The 22,030-nt window shown below is 39.2% G+C and overlaps 3 protein-coding genes, 1 non-coding gene and 1 pseudogene across 4 annotated transcripts in view; 4 read left to right on the top strand and 1 right to left on the bottom strand.

Moving 5' to 3' along the window:
- LOC146478194 (maestro heat-like repeat-containing protein family member 1) overlaps positions 1–13,280 on the bottom strand; it is a 39,413-nt gene extending 26,133 nt beyond the window's left edge. Inside the window, exons 1-15 of the mRNA XM_085112901.1 lie at positions 13,107–13,280; positions 11,777–11,922; positions 11,016–11,147; positions 10,536–10,698; positions 9,944–10,042; positions 9,202–9,353; positions 6,183–6,323; positions 5,621–5,713; positions 4,746–4,824; positions 4,532–4,645; positions 3,953–4,026; positions 3,009–3,128; positions 2,309–2,416; positions 1,483–1,627; positions 352–392 (exon numbers count right to left, since the gene is read on the bottom strand). Coding sequence (XP_084969027.1) covers positions 352–392; positions 1,483–1,627; positions 2,309–2,416; positions 3,009–3,128; positions 3,953–4,026; positions 4,532–4,645; positions 4,746–4,824; positions 5,621–5,713; positions 6,183–6,323; positions 9,202–9,353; positions 9,944–10,042; positions 10,536–10,698; positions 11,016–11,147; positions 11,777–11,922; positions 13,107–13,149 — 1,650 coding nt within the window. The 5' untranslated portion in view covers positions 13,150–13,280. The remainder of the gene's footprint in view (positions 1–351; positions 393–1,482; positions 1,628–2,308; positions 2,417–3,008; positions 3,129–3,952; positions 4,027–4,531; positions 4,646–4,745; positions 4,825–5,620; positions 5,714–6,182; positions 6,324–9,201; positions 9,354–9,943; positions 10,043–10,535; positions 10,699–11,015; positions 11,148–11,776; positions 11,923–13,106) is intronic.
- A 51-nt stretch (positions 13,281–13,331) lies between these two features.
- Positions 13,332–15,310, top strand: LOC146478192 (uncharacterized). The gene has a single exon (XM_085112570.1). It carries the CDS (start codon positions 13,373–13,375, stop codon positions 14,030–14,032), a length of 660 nt encoding a protein of 219 aa, XP_084968696.1. The 5' UTR covers positions 13,332–13,372; the 3' UTR covers positions 14,033–15,310.
- Positions 14,123–14,194, top strand: Trnad-guc (transfer RNA aspartic acid (anticodon GUC)). The gene has a single exon. It is a non-coding gene; the product is annotated as a tRNA-Asp (tRNA).
- Positions 15,311–15,449: 139 nt separating the features above from the next.
- On the top strand, positions 15,450–17,751 carry LOC146478191 (glycoprotein-N-acetylgalactosamine 3-beta-galactosyltransferase 1 pseudogene; annotated as a pseudogene).
- A 115-nt stretch (positions 17,752–17,866) lies between these two features.
- LOC146478190 (uncharacterized) lies at positions 17,867–19,965 on the top strand. The gene is made up of 2 exons (XM_085112535.1): positions 17,867–18,276; positions 19,558–19,965. The coding sequence occupies exons 1-2, from the start codon at positions 18,148–18,150 to the stop codon at positions 19,963–19,965; spliced, it is 537 nt and encodes a 178-aa protein (XP_084968661.1). The 5' UTR covers positions 17,867–18,147.
- Positions 19,966–22,030: the final 2,065 nt, after the last annotated feature.

The raw sequence follows: 22,030 nt of genomic DNA, 5'->3' as shown, positions 1-22,030 counted from the left end.
TGAGGTTAGTGTCCTTAATAACGAGAGTCTGTAATAGCAGGAATTTATTTCAGCCAAAGGCCTGTAATCTATTTTCACCGGGGACTTAGCTGCTGACTGTATTATCCGGGTGTCTGTAATAGTGAGGTGTCTGCAAGCCTAGAGTTGACTGTATTGAAGGGAACAATTAAGTTCCAAGTTTTCAGATTTTGTTCACAGATTCTGTGTTGGTTATGTCTGTTCTGATTGGTGAGGGTGATTTCTTTTGGTTCTCATTTGAAGATACTCAGCTGAAAAAGGTCTACACTGAATTTTAAGCAAACCAGAATTAAAAACTAAGGTAACATTCTGATCTCACTATTCTTAACTTACCAAAAGACGTGATATTATGGCAGCTGGTTTGGGTATGTTGGCTGTAACAGTTGAGATTAATCAGAGGGTTACAAACATCAGTAATTAGCTGTAATCAATTTTCATGATGAAGGCCTGCATGTACAAAGAAAGGTTTACCTTCTAATTTCTTGATGGGAGGCAATTTAATCCATTCACCGTTTTGCACACTGGTTGTTTGCAATCACTAAACCAATTGATCATTTTAATGACCTTTTTCCTAATTCCACTCCCTGCTGTTCATTGTGTTCATGACAAGTGATGCTGACCTTTTGTCTCTTCCAAAGACTAAAACTGCCAGCAACTTATCATGGTGACACAGTTTGTAGATCTTTTTTTTGTAATTGTATATATACACTGAAGTTATGGAATGGGCTACCACGTACTATAAAACAATCAGCTCTATTTAATGTTTTAAAAGTTTTAAAAACTTTTGAAAATTATTTTCTTTCTTGAGAAAGCTCTTTTTCTCTTAATCTCATGATTGTTATAAATTTTAAAAAGCCTTGAGGCATTGGTGTTTGTACGATGCATATTTATTTTTCAAGAACTTAATTAACTATCTTTAGTATTATCATGAGCGACAGGGTCATGAATTGCAAGCTGTCACCCCAATTTTCCACTTTACCCAGTGAATTGGACAACCTTATCCATGGCAAAATTGAACGTCATCTTCATGGTAGTAATTATTAATCAGTCCCTGCCTATAGACATTGACATTGACATTTATTTGCCTTTTTCTCCCAATATATTGACAATTAATCCATAGTTTAATGTATGGCGAGGTGACATCTAGAAACCACCAGGCTCATACATGTAGTTGAGGCCACCTCGTACGTAACAATATGCTTACATAGATAGTGCTACATGTGTGCGGCTTTGCAAATTCAGTTATTATTTAAAATACTAAAAACTCTTGACTAGCAGTTTTTTCTTAAAGTTGGGAAGACTTGACAGAGAAGTGATTGTAACAGGAAGGGAATTCCAGATCTTTGGACCTTGGTAAAGAATTTTATATTACTGAATAAGTATCATACTGTATCTGACCTGTTGGCATTTAAAATTATTTCATTTTAAAAGCTTGATAATGGGACTCAAAGGGTGAAAACTTACTTTTTTCTTCAAAATCAATGGTGAAATCATCAGCCTGTTCTTCTCGTTTCTTGGTGGCCAGGTGACAGATACAGCGGCACAGTGGACTCATGGCATGGGTGAAGGGCTCAGGGACAAGACACTCCAGTAAATAGGGCCACAGGACCTACATGTACACAACACAAGGTAGAAATTTATGCCTTGTAAAATGTGATGACCGTTACCAAATCATTAGCAACAGTTTTCCAATATAAGTAAGACCCTGAGGGTGGTCTGGGTGACAAAATATTCAAACCCTATGCAGAGGAATAATATTTTAAATGGTGTCACGTTTCAGTAATTTCAAATCGCCAGTCTTTATGCTGGGATAAAAAAGAACTGCTGGAGGATGCCAAATGCACTAATGTCATTGACATAAAACAATTTGAATATCTTTGCATACATGCAGATTGACACTTAAATTATTTAAATATGTACATACTGTATGCACATATTTACATAATTTACATACATTAACATAACTTGGAACACATTTTGCATATATTAATGTGCCTATGCAAAAATGGCTGACATTGTAATATTCTTTGGTCTGCATAATGCAGACCAAAGAATATTACAATGTCAGCCATTTTTGCATAGGCACATTAATATACTGTATGCAAAATGTGTTTCAAATTAGCCTCAGTAGTCTAATTCAAGTTGAAATATTCTTTTGACTTTTGAACTCAAGAACAAGGTAAGTAACTAAAGGCTAATTTGAATGCAAACAAATTAAGAGAAAATGAAAATGACAGCCATTTTTGCATAGGGTCTATAGTTTAAACAATTATCTTTATCTCTAACTCACCACTTCCATAACATCGACAGTAGTTGTCAGGAGATAAAGAATGTTTTCGCACATTCTTTGCAATGCCTGAGGTGATATGGCATCAGCATCAGTTAGCCTTCTTGATTTCTGCATAAGAAAAAGAATACAGGATGTTCAAAGTAAGATACGTGTAAAATCAATGCCAAAACAATATGTGAGAGACGACAATAATGCACGATGCCATTGGTTTGCAGTTCAAATAGTTATCCATCCAATCTTCAATCTACATGTAACTCTAGTGGGGAAATGTGTTAGACAGCAAAATTAAATTCCCTTTTGTGACGTAATGTTGGGTTCAACAGTTTTGTTTACTCTCCCTGATTTCTACTACTGCTCCCTTTGTTTTCCCACTGTTTTTACATCTTTCATTGTAAGGTGCCCGCCATGCAATATCCCCCTCCTCTAGCCTTCTCTTTCACACTACCAACCATATTGCACCCAACATTACATCATTCAGCACATGTTGTCATGTGGTCTTTTCACAGCACAATATTTGAACAACCATTTTTCGAGTCTGCATAGTCCAACTTAATTTTGGCACTCGTAACATCGTCAAGTTTCACCATAGACATCTCAAACTTTGGAATCTTACATTTCAAACTTCCTATTTTATAACTTTGAAAAAACAAATTTTGCTTCATATGCACTTTAAATGATAAAAATGTAAATTCTCACCAACCTCCTCCTCAACAATCGCACACTGCCTGACGATAAATTCCACCAGTTTATGGCCACCTTCAAGTTCCAGGTATCGATGATGGGCCATGGCTGTTATACACTGGGCGAACATGTGCCGCACCTGTATAAAATAAATTGTAACATCATTGTGGTTACAGCTAAATATTTATACTCAGATCTCTGCAGTTTCAGAACAGGATAAAGAGACCAGACACTATTCACTCTGAGACAAGGTTAAGTTTATTGACTGCGACCCACACTGGTACACCCACTGGGTTGGAGAGGCCATTCACATAAGACATTATCCCGACAACATCAACAAGGGTAACCAAATTGAAATTCAAGATACTTAGATGCCTACAATCAAACATCACAATAGCAGATGGGTACCATAGCCAGGGCTGTCAACTCTCCCGGAAACAACATAATATAGTCTGAACAACGAGGATCGAAATTCTCTAATCACTAACAACCAAAAGGAGGATCAAAAATGCACCAATCACCATCAACCATGGTGCTACTAACAGTACATTGATACACAGCACCTAACACCATGACCTGATGAAGACCAGCAGTATAGCAGTTGAAACAAATGATCGAGATCAACACCTATCTCTACACAATTGTGAGACGAATAATTATTAACTTGAGCTATCAATGAAAATAATTATTTATACTGTGTCTAGAGTTGTGTATTATTTTGAACCTTGAAAGTACTCTGTGGGATACATACACTACTGTCTAGTAATGCTGTTAAAATATGGTTAATGCAATACAGTCGGACCTCTTTATTACGGAATAAGTGTCCGTATTATGGAGGTAGGCTTTATATGGATTTCGGTCTCTTGGGGACCAAGTGAACTGTCCGTAATAGAGAGCTAGGTGTCTGTATTATAGAGGTGTCCGTAAGGAGAGGTTCAACTGTACAGGATTGCATGTCATTACCTTCAAGTTGTGATCATTAAACAGGATCTGAACTCCTGTGATGATCATCTCTTCTTTATTCTCTAAAAATGAACCTGTGTCGCAGAAATGGTTAAGTTAATTGTCATCTCATTACTTGATAGGGCCAGATTGGTCATGTATTAAAGCCTGGTTTTCACTAGGACATATTAAGCATAAGCACAAATGCCACTTAATTATATGTGAGAACACCTGCAACATAAGTATAAGCATAAGCACAAGAAGAAGAAACATGTTCATTCCTGTTGTGCTTATGCTTATGTGTATGCTTATGTTACAGTTTTCAAAGGGTGACATACTGTAAGATACGAGCACTAGCACAAGGCAGTCAACCATTTCGTCCACCACCTTGCTTAACATTGAGGGGAGCTGGTATCAAGAATTCCGTCAAAACATGCATCTGTCTTTATGCTTATGTATAGCTAGTGTTCTCACTTGCTTATCTTTATTGTTATGCTTACGCTTATGCCCTAGTGAAAATAAGCCTTAAAGTTTGCAAAACAAGTGATGCAATATATTTACTTTTCCTGGCATACATGTTTATAATATTCTTTTACTCACCGGAAGAGTTGATCAGGTGCTTGATAATTGCCAGAGAAGCAATGCGTCCCTTTTCATTACTCGCTTCCAACCTTTGAAGCAAGAAACCAATGACACGATCTGAAAATGTAGGAGCTAAAAGGATACAAAAAGCCAGTTATTAAGTTCAGTGTCTCATTAGGGTCTGGTATTTATAAGTCTAATAAAATTTATAAATTCTTCTGTAAGTACTTACCTAACACAGAAAAGCAGCGCAAGACTTCATTATGATTCTTCACTGAGACTGGATGTGAATAATCTGGCAAATTACATGCCTAACAACAAGAAGACAATGTTATTACCAATATGTACATTCTCCTCACTGTCCTCCATATATTTCTTATGCTACTAGTTGGGAGATTTTGTCTAAAAATCAAGTTATCTCATCTTTGGTGATTATTTCCTTGATTCTCCTGACTTAAATGTTTAATCAAGCAGCGACATTGTAAGGAGAAATTAGATGATGATTGCCACTGGGGCTTAAAGGGTTAAAGAGGAAGTATCATGAGGTTTTTGACCTCTTTTGTTGAAAATGGTGAAAAAAGACCTTCACTTTGCTACAAAATAGTTCTAGAATAATGAACGGAGAGAAATCGACTCAATTCTTGACAGGAACAACTCGTACTCTGTTCTAGCGCATTTTGGAAACAAAAATACAAAAACTCAAAAAAACATTATTTAGCCTAGTAACATTTTTCAAGTTTCAACCCATTCTGACTTACTCTGTCTCTGGCCAGAGGCACGAAAGGACAGTTTCATTGCACTGCATGGGTGATAATTTATAACAAAACTAAAATTTTTTGTTTCTCTTGTCAGACAAAGATTTTTGGGTTTTGATTTAATGACATCAAATTTTCGTGATACTTCCCCTTTAAGGTCCCTTAGAACTTTACTATCTCACTTTATCACCGCATTTTATAGTTTTGGCAAATTATAGTGACCCTAGCAATAAACATTAATGCCCAAATAGCAGATATCAAAGCTAAAGGATGTCAACGAAAGCTGTACTATGCAACAAAGTTAACTATTAAAAAGATGTATTTTATGGACTTTGTGAGTTTGTGCTCTTACCATGCTGTGTAGTCCTCCCAACAAGTTGTCAATTAAGGGAGAAAGTATTCCACCACCATCTTTACAGGAAGCTTCTAACACCAAACACAGACCCTAAGTTGCAGGAAAAAAAACACACAGAATTACTGCTTAACAATAAGTTAAAACTGTTAAAAAGGGGTTCTTCTTCGGGGGACAATGAATCTGAAATTCAAAATCACTGCTTCATATTCTAGCTCCCAACATGTCTTAACAGCAGCACATATGCCCTTGGGAACTCCATTCTTTCATTTACAGAGTTCTTGTCAATGTTTGAGTGTAAAGACTCCAGAAAAATTCCACGCTTGTAATTACATTGTAGTTTCGCCGTAGCATGGGTGGATGTCATGCAAGGTTTTTTCAGCATGTTGTCAGATTGCCGACTCTTTACTTGCAGCATGCGCAGGATTTAATCATATCATGAACACTGATTGCCAAAAGAGCAACAATAAGTTAAATACATGTAAATTTCAAGTTTCATGACTTTCTATCACCCTGTGAACCCTGAAAAGGACAATGTGGCAGTATCTTGATCTGACACTACCTGTGTAATGAGGTAGTGTTCCGTGTGCCTCTTGTACAATCCTGTAATCCCAGGAAGTAACTTTGGTAATGTCTCCTCAAGCTTGTCATTGGCCATAATAAGGGTCATGTGACCAATAGCATCAACAACTGCAAGGCGAACCTAGTCCATGCAAAACAATTTACAAAATATTACCAAACATTAATTTATTAATAACTACTATGAAGGACCTGTAGGTGGCTAGTGGTACAATACAATACAATACAATGCAAATACAATTTATTAGTTTCTTCCATGTGGGTCTTTCAGAACTAATTTACGACAATACTAATTAACTAATTTGCTAATTTACAACTAATTACAACAATGCAATATATAAAAATAATGGAAAATTATGACAAGGCAATAATTAACTACTACCTAATTATACACGATAAGAAATATAGCCTGATGGATATGTTGTGGTTCAAAATTTGTTTGGTTTAAAATTTTGAAACCAGTTTTAGTTGATTTTTATTTCTCTTTATCTCAGATTATGGTAATGAATACTGCACAAAGGAAAATAAAAATTAAAATGGTTTGAACAATATTTTAAATCACAACAGATATGGAAAGCAGCTATGTAAGGTATCTACCACTGGCTTTTCACCAACACTGAGGTGAAGAATGATTGCTTTAATATACCAAACCAGTGAATAGCCAGCCCCAAATGTGACCCTATTTGCGAAAACGACCCTTAACGGAAACTACCGTTGAACCATTTTTCAATGCGTTGTCAATGGACTTTCAATGCATTGATAATGATTTTCAACGCATTCTCAATGCATTTTCAACGGTTTTTCAACGTTTGTCAACGTTTCTCAAAGCATTGGAAAATGTTCTTCAATGCTTTCATAATGTTTTGCAACGCACTGGCAACATTTTGTAGTAGAGACATAAAAATGTTTGATTTGATAACTCCGGTAATCGAGGATTTCCCCCTCCAATTCACGCATCGTTTACACGCACCCCTTGAATATTTCATTAGTCCAAAAAACGTTAACCGAATCATAGTTTTTACACAAAACTTGGGAGAAATTAGACAGACAAATACACTTTTTCCTCAAGGTGGTATTACTTTTATTAGAAATTTGGTTAACTGCGAATACAGAATTGAAATGTAACAAACATAATCAAAACATTCCATGCATTATATTTTTAGCCGCGTTCCTGTTGTTTCCAGTTGAATGCACATCACAAACACACTGCAGACCCCGCGGCGCTCGTGATCGCCATACTTTCTTGCATGTACCATTGAATTACCACAAATTGATCTATCAGATTGGGTTGTTACATGTTTTGTATAAGGTTGTCATGCTTTCCAAAGAGTTGCTGAGCTTAAGTACTCGACTGTGCTACACTGGTTATCAGTTTTTACGGCAACGAATCTGCTGACATAACTATTTAATTTAAATAACATAACACGGCGAGCGTGAAGTCTGTCACTGGTTCATGTGACAATGCAAGGAATATCAAGAACTCAAAATGTACAATTCATGTAAGTTTCTTTTTTAAAAATCATTTACAAATCATTTAAAATATGTTGACCAAGTTTATGCCAGTGAAAATTATAACAGTTAAAGTTTGAATTCCTTGATCTGCTTTCTTGATAAGCTTAATGGTATGTCTGTTTTCTACGGAGGCATGAAACCACAGGCAAAATTCCTTGACCTCCACTTCTTGTGGAAGGAGAGAAAGAATAATTAAAAAAAACATGAATACATGCCAGAAAATCTTTGACATTATTGACTGTCTAGCATCTAGCTTGGTGACCTCTATTAACCTGGGGTCCTTACAAAGTGCGAGGCAGCAAGGCGTGCGCGGCATGCGAGGCAGACGTGTGAGGCACTCAGGTTAGCCTAAAAAACACTCCGGTTAGCCTAAATAGCACGCAGGTTAGCTTAAATAGCTCCCCGGTTAGCTTAACGGTTAGCAGTTTATGTTGGGGTTGTTCATGCCTCGCATGTTTTGTTCATGCCTCGCACGTCTGCCTCGCATGCCTCGCACGCCTCGCATGGTGCCTCGCACGCCTCGCTGCCTCGCATGTTGGTAAAACTCTTAACCTGCAGATTTTTCATGGTGTCAGTTTACACTGACCTGACTCTTCCTTCCAAAATTCGCATTGTTGTAACATAGAAAATAGCAACTAGGAATATTTATATAAGCTTGCATAAATGAAACTAAATGGAAACTAAATGATTGAGGATACAATATTTTTTTGCGGCAATTATGTACGTGACAAAAATAAAATACGGCGCCGTTCGGTCTTTTACATGTTACGTAAGCTTATATTCACTACACAAAATGGGGCAACGAAGGCCGCAGTTTCTAAGCACTCAGAATAGGTTCAATGTTGTAAAATGCCTTGTACTAGACCATTATTCGGAAATTGAAATCGTTTTTGACAATGATTTCGATTCAATGCTCGGCAAATTCGAAATGTGGTAAAATAAAAAATATTCTCAAAGCTTTTAAAAAACGCATCCGAATTTGTTCGCTCATGTTATGATTTCGAAATGGTTTTCGATGGATTTTCGGATTCGTTGAAATGTGTTATCAATGTTTCAAAACGCATTCCAAATGTTCTGCAATGATTTTGAAATGGTTTTCAATGAATATTTTGTTTCGTTGAAATGCATTGTCAACGTTCCAAAACGCGTTGACAACGTTTTCAAAATGCATTCTCAACGTTTGAAAATGCATTGCCAATGGAAAATGGTTCAACGGTCGTTTCCGTTAAGGGTCGTTTTCGCAAATAGGGTCACAAATGGTCACATTATTTCTGAGAATTTCAGAGAAATTCCAAGGAGAAAAAAACCTGCGCATGAAAACCAGCTAGGATGACGCCAGGAGGTGACTAGTACTCACCATTTTGCTGAGCAAAAAAACAATAATCATGAAACTCAAACCTTTCAGAAACTATAGGTATTAAGTTCTATTTTTATACAAAATGTTACCTGCAGCTATCAAAATTGTCAAATACCACTGTTATGGTTATCACCTTTGATTCATTTGATCTGATCCACACATTGAACAATACATCATAAGCAGCAGAGATCTCGCCATAGAATCTGTCAATGGTGATATCAGGGTATGGTGCATTCTCGGCATTTGCTACATAGTCAACAATACTTTCACTAAATCTGGCAAGGCCTACAATGACAAAATAATAGTTATGATCATTATCTATCGTCATCAACATTCTAGAACTTTAATCACCATCACCATCACCTACACAGAAATCATCAGGACATGAATACTCTGAGAACCAGGATCACGCAGGTGGGGCAAAAGCCAGGTATAAATTAGTCTACTCCTGGCTCCAGGTATCTAACCAATCTACATGTACTCAAACTCTAATCCACCTACATGTATATTTGCCAACCTACATTGCACATGTACTATACCAATCATCCTTTGGTCTTTGCAGTACATGTACTCTTTCATATAATAGGTATCCAATACCTACCAATTCTGACATTAAACAAGTACGGCTTCTGGCACAGTAACAAGAAATAAAAATTGTCTGTAGTACTTCTTATCAACATTGCTAAATATTCAAACAAGTTTACCTCAGTATGAGGTAAACTAGTTTGAAAGGAACTCTGGATGCTCAATAGTTTATTGCTAAATCTACAAAGACCTGTTGGTGCACTGGCTGAGCATCAGACAACCTATGTCATTTCCTTGGGTTCCCTATTGGCTCCAGCAAGGTAACTGTTTTCAGTACAGTGTGTACTTACAGTTAGCAATGACCCATTTTAAGTTGTCTTGTTTTGCCATTCCCATCATTGGCAACATGCGACCAAGGATGTCTTTGAGAAAAGGAACAACACCAAAAGCTGCAGATACAAAAACAAATTAATCTAAATAAGTCAAGTTAAGCCTGGCTCACAGCCTGGGCACCTACAACAGAAAGGAACTTTGGATGGTACTACTTACTAGTGCTGTAATTTGTCAGTAGGCAACTCCTGGCACAAGTTCACAGTACCCAATTATAGGAGGAAGAAATGGGAAGGAAACCAACTAAAGAGAAACGCAGTGAGAAGACTACAGGAGCACTGTGTGAAAAGGATTAGGTGGGAACTAGGATTCCCAAAGTGGCAGGGGTGGGAGAAAAAATGAGAAATTGTACGACACTTTTCAACGGGAGAAGATAGAGAGCAAAGAATGGGAGGCATCAAAGACAGGATGGCAACCAGGAATAAAAGGTACTGGAAGCAAAAAGTTTAAGTGATGGCGTGTCACTCTGATCCGCTACCCACTTTATACATGTAGACCTCCCAAACAGACACAACCTCAACAAGACTAAACATGTACTAATCAGTGACTTACGATTGGAGGTAGAGAAAGATGCCAATGTCTGCACGATAAAGTAGTGAGGAAGTGACCCTGGTGCTAGTTTGTCCAACATTTCTGCCATAACTTCATGATCAAACCTTCCACCAAGTGCAACTAATACTTCAGAGGCCGCTGACTGCCAGTCAGGCTCAACATCCTGTTAGTTAACAAAAAAGAGGGGAATCAAAGTGAACTGTTTTACAATATATGCAAAGAAAATTGCATTAACCTCAAGCAACCTCCCTAACTAGATCATCACTAAAACAGATGAAAGATCTGATCTGTAAAAATGAGAAGGGATTGGAGAAAGGGAGGAAATAATAATCGTCTCCAAACCCGCACTTCTCACAATTCGCATTCCTTGGCTTCATTCTCTTGGTAGAAAAAAAAAAAAGGAGAAGAACGAGACTGCTTGTTGTCTAGGTTCATGTGAAGTATATGTACAGCATTGCCAGCCCTGATATTGACACATACCTTGCTCTTTATCATCTCTGCAGATGCCAGCTTGATCATTTGTTTCGCCATACCCAAAGACAGAGTACTCAGTGTATCGCTGATAACCTTTGACGCAGATTTCAGAAGAACAACTCTATGACCCTGAATGAGCTAAGAATTAAGAATAAGCAAAATAAAATGTCAGCACTGTAATATTCTTCTTTTTTTTTTTCTTTATAATTATTATCCTTAGAAGAAGATGGGAACTACGAAACTGATAAGAAAATTAAACCTAGGATGTATTTGATTGGCAGTATTCTGGTACATGTATGTAACATATCATTTCAGTTTTTTTAGAAATATTTTTTTCATTTAAACTGTAAAACCTGAAAACTCCAACTCACACATGTATTAAGTGTTTTATAAGTTGATATGGGAGTCCATAACAGCGGGAGCTATTTCCATACTCTTCTTTGTAGTTTAAGCCAGGGAGTTACATCCAGTTGTCCTTAATATTTATCGGCAATAGCAGGGTGTCCACAAAGGAAGCGTTGAGTGTATTTATAAGAAAATGACAACTTATCAGCTCTAAGTAAGGGTTACAAAAAAAATGGTTGATCAGAAATAAAAAATTGGTAATAAAGACTGGGTTTTCTCAAGGTACATATGCAGGTGCCACTGAACCTTAGTCCATAGAGACCACCCTGCTCGTTAATTTTGATGTAGAATAGGCATTACTAAGTACACCTTTTTGCATATGGTAAACAATATCGTGAAGACAGACAGGAAAGATGTGATACCTTCTGGTGTTTCACAAGGTATCCCTTTAGGGCACTCAACACCATTTCAGGTTGTTTCTTCCCAAGTTCATGAAGCGATGTCATGATCATCTGCCGCACCTCAGGCTGCTTGTCATTAGCTGCATCAATAAGTGCTAGGCAAAGCTCTGTAGAAATTGCCATCCAAAACAAGGGATAAGGCCAATGGATATTTGGGATTGTGTACATAAAACAATTGGTAATAACAACAAGAGATATCAGGAAACTATTTTGCATCTTCTTGGAAATTGAAGGGCTTATGGAAAAATTACATGTACATGGAAATTCAAATTCCTCCAAATTAGTGAACTAGTCTGGTAAAAAAGACTCATTATCTTATATGAAACATAGCTCTGTGTCTATTTTTTTGTCTTGAGACTTAAATTTAAAGAATTACCTTATGACTGTTTCTTAATTAAATGTACCTGTATCAGAAAAAATGGCTAATCCTCAAGACCAACCCTATATGCCAAACTAGAACTGGTTTGGAGTAAGTTGAATTCTTCAGACAAATTTCCATGCTTTGGTCTTACTCAGAAAGAGGAAATTCTGAATCCCTAACAGGAATCAAACAGTGACCTTAAGCCCAGATTACCACTGCAATGGTCTACATTTGAACTATAGGAGACCTGTGTGGTGATCTAACAGCTCATTGCAAAAAATATTACAGTCACAGGGAAGGTAAAAGCAAAAATCAAAACTCATTTTCTAACTATTTATTTACATTTTTTTTAAACAGCCCAAGGAAAGAGAGCCAAACAGAGTGTGTACTCACTTACATCTAGAAGTATATATCATAATACTCATATCGGGACTAAAGACATAGTACTTCCTGAGCCTCACACGTGCATATCATTAGGAAAGCAGGAAGTAACACGACTCCAATCATAATTCAGCAACAGACAATGTTGAAGTGAAATCACCAGACTAAACAGAACGAAACTGCAGCTTAAATAATCATAATTTAGCTCAAGAAAAAAAGGAGTCTAAATTAATTCTTCGAGTTGTGTGTATCGTTTAATTTTAATTCCGAAACGTATCCACTCGTGTGTAAAACTGATCATGAGACGAATCAACTATATATTCATCTAGGTCTCAGCTGATCACGAGTTTCAGAGATAATTTAACAATTCCAACGCAAGTAACTTTATGAAGAGAAATCAAATGATCTGTATCACTCAAGAAATCAGTAAAATCTTCCACACACAAACACGATCCCAAGATTCCGTTTAAATGAAATTGGAGAAATACATTTTGGAGAAATCTGGAAAACCTGCTCAGTTGATCCATTGAGCTCGCAAGTAAAACCTACCGTCAACTTGTCCCCCGGTCTTTTTCACCTCGTCCTCTGCCATCTTGAGACCTGCAAATACTTTTTTAAACCGTGAACTAAGGAAAATTCAACTACATTGGTGAAAAAGCGCTAAAAGAAGGAGGGAAAAGCTAGACGAACGTTCGAAACCCTGCCCTGAAAGGACTCAGAAACAAAACCGCAGGGTTCACGTGAGTCAAGCGCAGGCTCATGCGATTTGGCGCAAATTGGCGCGAGTCGGCGCGAGTGTGATTCCAACCGCAATCATGGAATGTTTAGGGGAAGATGTGTTGCTCGTAATATTTTCCTTTCTGGACATCAATACGCTGTGTATTGCAAGCCAGGTTTGCCGGCAGTGGAATCAAATCTCGAAATCCAACATTCTTTGGAAATCGCAAGTTAGACAGCTCTGCAATACACGTAAACTTTCGATTCATTTGGGAAGAGCCGATGATTGGAAAACACGCTATGTACAGATTATCTCAGGGCGTCTGTATCCCAGATCTTCTATGAAAATGGAAAAGAAACTAAGCTTCGATGCTTTGATTGCAATGCTAATTCCTGTAGATACTGGAATTACATGTAAGAAGTTTGACCAGTTGATCATCAAAAAACGGATGCCAATTCGCGATTTTGTTCAAGGACAAGGGTACAACTACGTAATTGGAAAAGCGTTTTATCAGCACACAAAAAGCGAAACGATCAGTTCAAGAAAGAGAATTTTGCTGCAAGACAAAGCTAACGGCAAGTTATATGAGGGAGAGGCTGTTCGACAACTTCTGGGCTTAACCAAAGGAACACAGGATTGGAACATTCAGCCTTCCAACTTTGACGGCCGCATTTCAGAGTATTACCGAGTTTTTGTCCAGAGTACTTCAGTTAATCGCACTTTGGTCCCAAACACTCTGCTGCTGTATCAAAATTAATCAACTACGTTGCTAATAAAAAATAAAAAAGAAAAGGCTTAATAAAAAATTGTTTAAGTACTTAAATTTTTCCGACCATTTGTATGTGACTCCTCGGTAGTATAGTGGTGAGTATCCCCGCCTGTCACGCGGGAGACCGGGGTTCGATTCCCCGCCGGGGAGGCAAACATTTTTTTGTGTTTTTCTTTTAGCCCAACATATCGTCACCTTTTGAACATAAAACTTGTTCAAAAATAAATCTCCAATTGAACTTGTTAAAATAAAATAAAAAAAAAGTCAGGAAAAGGACTGGGGAGAGCTGAGAGATATATCCATTCAATTCAATTTTTATTCACACGTTAATATTCGAAAGACAATATATTTTTTGTGGTAAGAAAATTAACATACAGAGCATTATATTTAAGTGGTTTTACCTTCTTGGGAAGAAGTGCGTAGTGGCCAAAGGAGCAAGGCTTTCGTGTTGTCTGGTTTTAGAATTTTTCTTTTATCTAAGATAGTCTGATATCTTTGTAGTCAAGATTGATAAGGTTGCTTGTACTTCTCTAAGATCCTTTTTGCACTTTGGTCTACCATTTTCATCTTTCCATTCATAATATATTTTTGTTGAGGCCCACATACCATGTCAGTAAATTTATCTCCTCCAATATAGTATATAGGGTATTGCAGTCAATCAGAGTAATTCTAGTCATATCATTTTTAGTTAAAACTTGTAGGTCTTTTTGTTATCATCATGTTTGTAATCGATATCTTAGCACTTGATCTTTTAGTTATTTTTTCTTTTGGGGACGCTGGCACAGTTTTGAGCTATACTATAATCTGAAGTTTTAAAACAATATTTACTGCTTAAGAAAAGAATGAAAATCATGTGATCTATTATAAATTCACAAAACAAAATTTCTTTTGAAAATTCTAAACAAACTTTTTTTTATATCAATCAACAATAGCCCTGATTTCAAACATTCATACAAGTATTATCTTAGCTGTAAATTCAAATTTGCTGTTGCGTTAGCCAAGAGATCTTCCGTTACCTAGCAGTGGCTGATCATGAAAGCTAAAACTAACTCTTTGAAGAAGGTACATGACACCGTACCTGGAGAAAAACAAAACTACTTATAAACAACTTTATGGTGACTGGCATGGTCTAAAACAAGGAAATCTCGTGACAAAAACCAAAGACGGCAAGTCAGTCCGTTGTTTCCTACAGGAGATTTTTGAAGGGTATCAGTAATCCAACAAATATGTTCTCGAATCTGAAAAAGTGGTTAAATGGTCCCTTGTTCGCCGAAAAAATATAAAATAAAAGATACGAAATGTTTGCTGAGGGTTTACGTGGCGTCTTGTATTTTACATGAAATCGAGGCCACGTGACAAATATTGCACAACCCACCCCCCCACAGGGATATACACAGGTTTGATTTCTTGCAGGAACAATGGCGCGTGAAATATAAATATGGCGACAGCAAGAGCCACTATTCTGTCCTTCGCTATCGGGCTCTCGTTTGGTATTTTTATCGTCTCAGTACTAAATCACTTTAATCGAGGAGAAAATATTCACAAATTATTTGTCCCGGAAACGCCTTTGGGCTCCGAGGCGCAGGATAATGAAGATATCACGCATAAAATCATTCATAGGGACAGCAACAAATTCAAGGTAGAATCACCGGTCGATTTCGATGCAGACCACAAAGATCACCATCACCATCTTTCTTTGAACAAAGAAGCCCTGAAAGAACAGCAAAGAATACGAATACTATGCTGGGTGATGACGAGTCCGGACAACCTTCCCATCAAAGGAAAACCAGTGAAAGAAACTTGGGGTAAGCGGTGCAACGTACTTTTGTTCATGAGCTCGAGAGATGACCCCAGCTTTCCAGCAATTGGATTAGAAGTTAGGGAAGGACGTGACCAGTTATGGCGTAAAACGCGGGCTGCTTGGGATTACGTTTATGAGCATCACCTAGACGATGCGGACTGGTTTATAAAAGCGGACGATGACACATTCGTTATCATCGAAAATCTCCGCCATTTGGTTTCGAGTTTGGATCCCGAGCAGCCGTACTATCTGGGGAGATATTTTAAGGGTGGGTATAACAGTGGTGGAGCCGGCTATGTGTTCAGTAAGGAAACTCTCCGTAGATTCAAGAAAGCCCTAGGAGATACCTCGTTGTGTGCTCAGCAATCACTTGCAGAGGATGTTGAAGTTGGAAAATGCCTCGGGGCTGTTGGGGTCAAACCAGCTTACACCAGGGACAAGAGTGGGAGAGAAACCTTCATGCCGCTACCCCCGGAACAGCACCTTATTCCTGGGTATCTTCCCAAGGATTTTTGGCTGTGGAGTTATGATAATAATCCGTACAAGGAGGGACCCGATTGTTGTTCAGATCACGCTGTGACCTTCCACTATATCAACCCTAATATGATGTACGTGATGGAATACATGGTGTATCACCTTAGACCTTATGGAATGATTCACGATGATCACTCTTCGTCTGAAAAAGCCCCTGGGAAACCAGAAGAAAAAGATAATGCAGGACAAAGTTAACTTAATGTAGTATTTGAGTGTGTAATCCCTTTCTAGGCCAGGGTGAAAATGTCGAATGACATGAGAGCAACTGAATTTTACAGTTTAAGTTCAGGCTAAGTTTGACTTATTTGGGTCAACTAACACATGCTATCCATCTGCTTTGGAGACAGAAATTGGAAGATCAACCCTAGGATAGCCTGCACTGCAGACAGAATCAACCGCCAGTAAATACTGGGTGTTTACCATTTGTAGAAAAAATCCAGTTGGTGTAACTGTTGCATAATGCGCGGAAAAGGCCTGGAAACGGAGGATTCATTCAAATGGTAAGGAATTTTTCGCCGTTCCGTTCTGAATGGAAAAAGAGGAGTACCTCTGAAGCTACTCCACAATTTCCGAACGGAATTTCAGGAAAATTAGCTTTACCATTTGACTTCAAACCAAAAGCACCCACCATCTACAAATTAGCATCCAAATTTTTGTTCTAGAACTCCTGCAAAGGAAACAAAATACTGGAATTCACTTTTAAATTCCCCTTCAGTCTAACTGGCTATAACCAGACCAATTGAACTATGACCTTGTACAAAGGCCAATAATTATTATGGAGTGTACTCAGATCTTGGTACACTGTTGGGACAGATGGTATTTACTGGTGATTGATTCAGTCTGTGGCACAGGTTACCCAAGGGTAAATGCCAATGTTTGTAGTATAAAATTAATGTTTTTCTGAGAAATCCCACCGACCAAAAGGTTTTTTTTTTACACTGAATTAGGTTTGACACTGAGTATAGATGACTATCCCAATGATCGAACTTAAGTCAGTCTTAATTGCAACGAGGCACCCACCACGTATCCATTTTTTTATCATTTTTTATGTGAAAACGAGTGAAAAAACTCCAGAAATGGCGATTTTCAGAATTGATAACAAAAGTGGAGATTTTTGTAAACAAAGCTACATGTATGAATACCATTTCTGTGTGGATGGCAAAAATGGAGGGTTTGTGAAATAATTGTATTCTGATGTAACATCAGTAGCAGTCACTAGAAAGTAACATTTTTAATCATTTGCATGTGAGCCACAAAATTAATGAGAAGGCATGTATGGACAAAAAACTTACCTTTCTAAAAAATCTCTATTTTCATCAAGGAATTTGGCACAGAATTGTAGTGCGTGCGAAAGTCTAACACCTATACTCCCTAGAGAAACCGCCGGTAAGTCATTAGAATTTTTTCAGTTTTCTTTTTCTCTGTGCTTCGTCCCCTTCCCTCCTGCCCCGCTTGTTATCAGCCCAATTTTACTTTTTGCTTCCTTCCTAGTCATCCTTTTCTGGTGGTTTTACGTTATATTGTTTATTTTCCCTTTGTTTTTGTTTTGAATGCTCTTCGGTTGCTTGCTCTCTTACCACGCTTATCTTTACTTGCAAGTTTCTTAGCTTTTTCTTCTTTTGCCTGTTCCCGCTATAGTTTTAGTTTTATTCCACCTCTGTTGTTCTAGCAGTTTGTTAGTCCTTTAGCTCTTCCTATTATTTTAATTTTTTTCTCATCCCTCCCTTATAGGATAATATAAACACATTTTATCCTGGTTAGCTCTAGCATGGCTGCTCCCGTCGAACCTGCTACAGAAGCTCTAGCGGCGCTTGCCACCCTACCTGTTCATCCTGCTCAGCCTGCTGAAGCTGCAGCTCCGGCCGCCACACCAGCCGCCGTGGAAGTGCCTGTTGAGGTATTAAACCCGCCTCAGGCTGCTCGTGATAACAATGTGGTACTTTCAATTATGTCTTTAGCTTGTACAGCTGTAGTTCGTTACTGGTTTTAGGCTGTAATTTATTCTTTTGACCTTAGTCAGCGTCAGCCAGGCATATAATTTCTTCATGGCTTGGAGTTATACGTATATATTTCCAGGCTCAAATTCCTTCATGATCTGGGGGTGTTCCCGCCTATATTTTCTCTTTGGCATGGGCAAGGCTCTAAATTTCTTCATAGCCTGGGTGTATATGTTCCCACCTATAATTTCTCTCAGGCGTGGGCCAGGCATAAAAAAAGTTTTTTCATGGCCTGGGGTAGATGTTCCCGCCTATATTTTCTATTGGGCGTGGGCCAGGTATTAAGTTTTCTTCTTGGCCTGGGATACATGCTCCGCCTATAATTTCTCTAAGGCGTGGGCCAGGCATTAAATTTCTTCATAGCCTGGGAGTAGATGTTCCTGCCTATATTTTCTCTAAGGTGCGGGCCAGGCATAAAAGTTCTTCATAGCCTGGGGGTAGGTGTTCCCACCTATAATTTCTCTTAGGCGTGGGCCAGGCATAAAATTTCATCATAGCCTGGGGGTAGATGTTCCCGCCTATAATTTTTTCTAAGGCACGGGCCAGGTATAAAATTTCTTCATGCCCAGTGGGTAGATGTTCCCGTCTATAATTTCTCTTAGGCGTGGGCCAGGCTTAAAATTTCATCATAGCCTGGGGATAGATGTTCCCGCCTATTATCTCTTTAAGGCGTGGGCCAGGCTTAAAATTTCATCATAGCCTGGGGGAAGATGTTCCCACCAATAATTTCTCTTAGGCATGGGCGCATAACATTTCATCATAGCCTGGGGGTAGATGTTCCTGCCTATATTTTCTCTAAGGTGTGGACCAAGCATAAAATTTATTTACGGCCTGGAGGTAGATGTTCCCGCCTATAATTTCTACTAGGCGTGGGCAGGTCAAGCATACAACTGTTTCAAGGCCTGGGATAGTTGCCTCCGTCTAACATTCCTCCTAGGCGCGGGCCAGGCATATAATTCCATCAGGTAGACATTTTTCCACCCATCTGCAGGCGTTAGCCAGGTAAAAGTTTTATCATAACCTGGAGTCACATGTTCCCACCTATAACGTCTACTAGGTGTGGGTCAGGCTATGGCTTAGCCAGGCCTATATCCTGGTATCTCCCCCACAGTGTTAATTTTGCTTTTCTTCTTAGCCCAGGCTATTTTTCATAGTTTCTTCCCTTCATTATTTATTTCCAGCAAACAGTAGAGCAAAAGATAGCTGACATAAACAAAAAGATTGAGTCTTTAGCCAAAGTTTATGGTGATGTAGAGCAAGCGCTCAGAAACGTCCGTAAGGCCGTGGCCAGAGCCCCTGAATCCTTTCACCCTCACCTGGCCTTATCATCTCTCGAGATCCTTGTTGATGCAGCCATGTTTGGTGGCCACAAGGACGCACAGTACTACGAGTCGTGCCTCAGAGCCCTCAGGGAGAACCTCAGCAATGCAAACGTTAGGACAATTTTACAAAAGTTAGTGGGGTCAGCCGAGGATAGCAAGGTGGCCAACATCACGAATAAGTGGAAAAAGGCCCCCCTGTTTCCGCCACTCCTCCGCCTCCAGTTCCTGCCACCCTCACACCTACTGTTCAGTACAATCCTGAAGTAGGATGGTTCGGCTGCGGGAGCCCACTTCACCTCGTCCGCAACTGCCCTGGGCGTAGGCGACAGACAAACTGGGGTCGTAGGCGCCCACACCGAGGATACGGAAGAGGGCGCGGCAACCTAGGAGCCAATCCATACTAACTGTACTTAGTACAATAAAGAACTGTAATTGTTACTTTTGGCGTCCTACCTTTATTATTGTTATTAAAGATTGTATTGCCATCCTTGTTTCTTATTTTTTGTAGTTATAAAAAAACACTGCAGCTTTTGCTGTTTTGCGTTGCGCATACTTTCAGTGTACTCCTTTACCGCTGGTAAAAAAACTAACCTTTCTCCTTTTGACCAGAGGGGTAATCTTTACACTTCACCCTATGCCATGTCTTCGGACGGGCTTCTGGTCTGGAGTTTGGTTAGTGGGGTCCCCTTGGTTTTCCTCGCCCCCTTTTCTAATTTTTTCGTGCTCGCAATTTTAGGTATTTTCAGAGCTGTGTCAGTCTTACGCGCATTAGCAACCTCCCCGGTCGGTTTTGTGGTGCAATTAGGAAGGCGACCCCACAACCTACTCCGGAGCGGTGCCGTCCATCAAGAGTGTGGCTCAAGGTTTGGTGTTTGCATCCCCAGATATGCTCAACTTCCTTCACCCTGATCATTTTCTCGGCGGTAATATTCATTCCTGCATTGAAAACTGGCGCGCAATTTTGCAAGACTCCCCTTTCCAGGACTTCGTGCTGCCTATTATTTCTCACGGAGTGGTTATTTCGGATTATTTTCAATCATTTCAAGGACTTTTTCTACGATGTTTTTACGATAGCAATCTTCCTCCCAGGAAAATATTTCCGAACTCCAAGTCTTGTGCTTCATTTGAAGGATTCATCACCGACAGTATTATGGAGAGAGTGCGCAATGGCTCCCTGAATGTTATTGGCAGGGTGGGAGAAGTTGAGCCTCCACATCTCGTGCTCCCTATTACTATTGAACCTAAAAAACCCAGAATGTGTCATGATGAAAGATTTTTAAATCTATGGATTAAGGATTGTCCCTTTACACTTGACTACATCACGGAGTTGCCACGTTACGTCGACCAAGTTCATTACCAAACACTATTTGACGACAAAAGCGGATATGACCATATCCAGCTCCATCTATCTAGCTCTACGTATTTTGTTTTGGAATGGGGGGGGGGGGGGGGATGGTACTTCTCGTACGCCTCTTTTCCCTTCGGCTGGAAAGCCAGCGCGTATATTTATCATACGGTGGGTATGGCTACAACCCACTTTATCAGGTCCAATGGTGTACCGTGCCCTCAGTATATTGATGACAGGCACGCTGGCCTGCTGCGCCTTCCATATGCATGCGTGAACCGGTTTTCCAACTCCCAGTTAGTGCAGATGGCTGCCTTTGTTGCCTGTTCAGTACTTATCTCCCTCGGCTACTTCATTGGTCTCAAGAAAAGTGTCTTAACGCCGTGTACCTCTGTCCGGTTTTGGGGGTATTTGTGTGATTCAGAAAAGCAAGCGTTTATCCTTCCAGACGATAAACGAATCAGTTTCGCCTCTAAGAGAATCTATCTTGGAGAAAAACAGTGTCTCACTTAAGAATTTGCAAAAGTTCGCAGGGGAGACCACCTCATTTTCCTTGCTTGTTCCTGCGGCAAAATTATACACCAATTGCGTATTTCAAGCCTTTGCCGAGACCATTGGAAAGGGTAAGCTCCAAGTTAATCTCTCCCCTCCTCTGCGTAAAGAAGTTTCACATTGGAGATTTCTAGACTCCTGGGACGGTTTTCTCAAGTGGAAACAAGAATTTCATCTCCAGGTACATGCGTTCTCCGACGCTTCCAATACAGGCTGGGGTGGCTTCCTACACCATCCTGGGAAGTCTCCACTTGAGACTCGTGGTTACTGAGAGACAACTGAGTGCAAACTACCCATCGTTGTTAAAGAATCCCTGGCTCTCTTGCGTACCTTGGAGAATCTTCTTCATACACACTCCAATACAAGGATTGACGCGTTCGTCAACAACAAAGCGCCTCTAGCCAGCTGGAACAACCAAGTCTCTAAATCCCCGGT

The sequence above is a fragment of the Pavona decussata genome, unplaced genomic scaffold, assembly GCF_977016875.1.
Source record: "Pavona decussata unplaced genomic scaffold, jaPavDecu1.1 SCAFFOLD_67, whole genome shotgun sequence".
Taxonomy (NCBI): Eukaryota; Metazoa; Cnidaria; class Anthozoa; order Scleractinia; family Agariciidae; genus Pavona; species Pavona decussata.
The sequence above is the reverse complement of the archived record's forward strand: the minus strand, read 5'-3'. Positions and strand labels throughout refer to the sequence as shown.

Coding starts and splice junctions, on each gene's coding strand:
- LOC146478192 (XM_085112570.1), top strand. CDS start 13,373: ATGGAATGTTTAGGGGAAGATGTGTTGCTCGTAATATTTTCCTTTCTG.
- LOC146478190 (XM_085112535.1), top strand. CDS start 18,148: ATGGCTGCTCCCGTCGAACCTGCTACAGAAGCTCTAGCGGCGCTTGCC. Junction 18,277..19,557: donor CCGTGGAAGTGCCTGTTGAG/GTATTAAACCCG, acceptor ATTTATTTCCAG/CAAACAGTAGAGCAAAAGAT.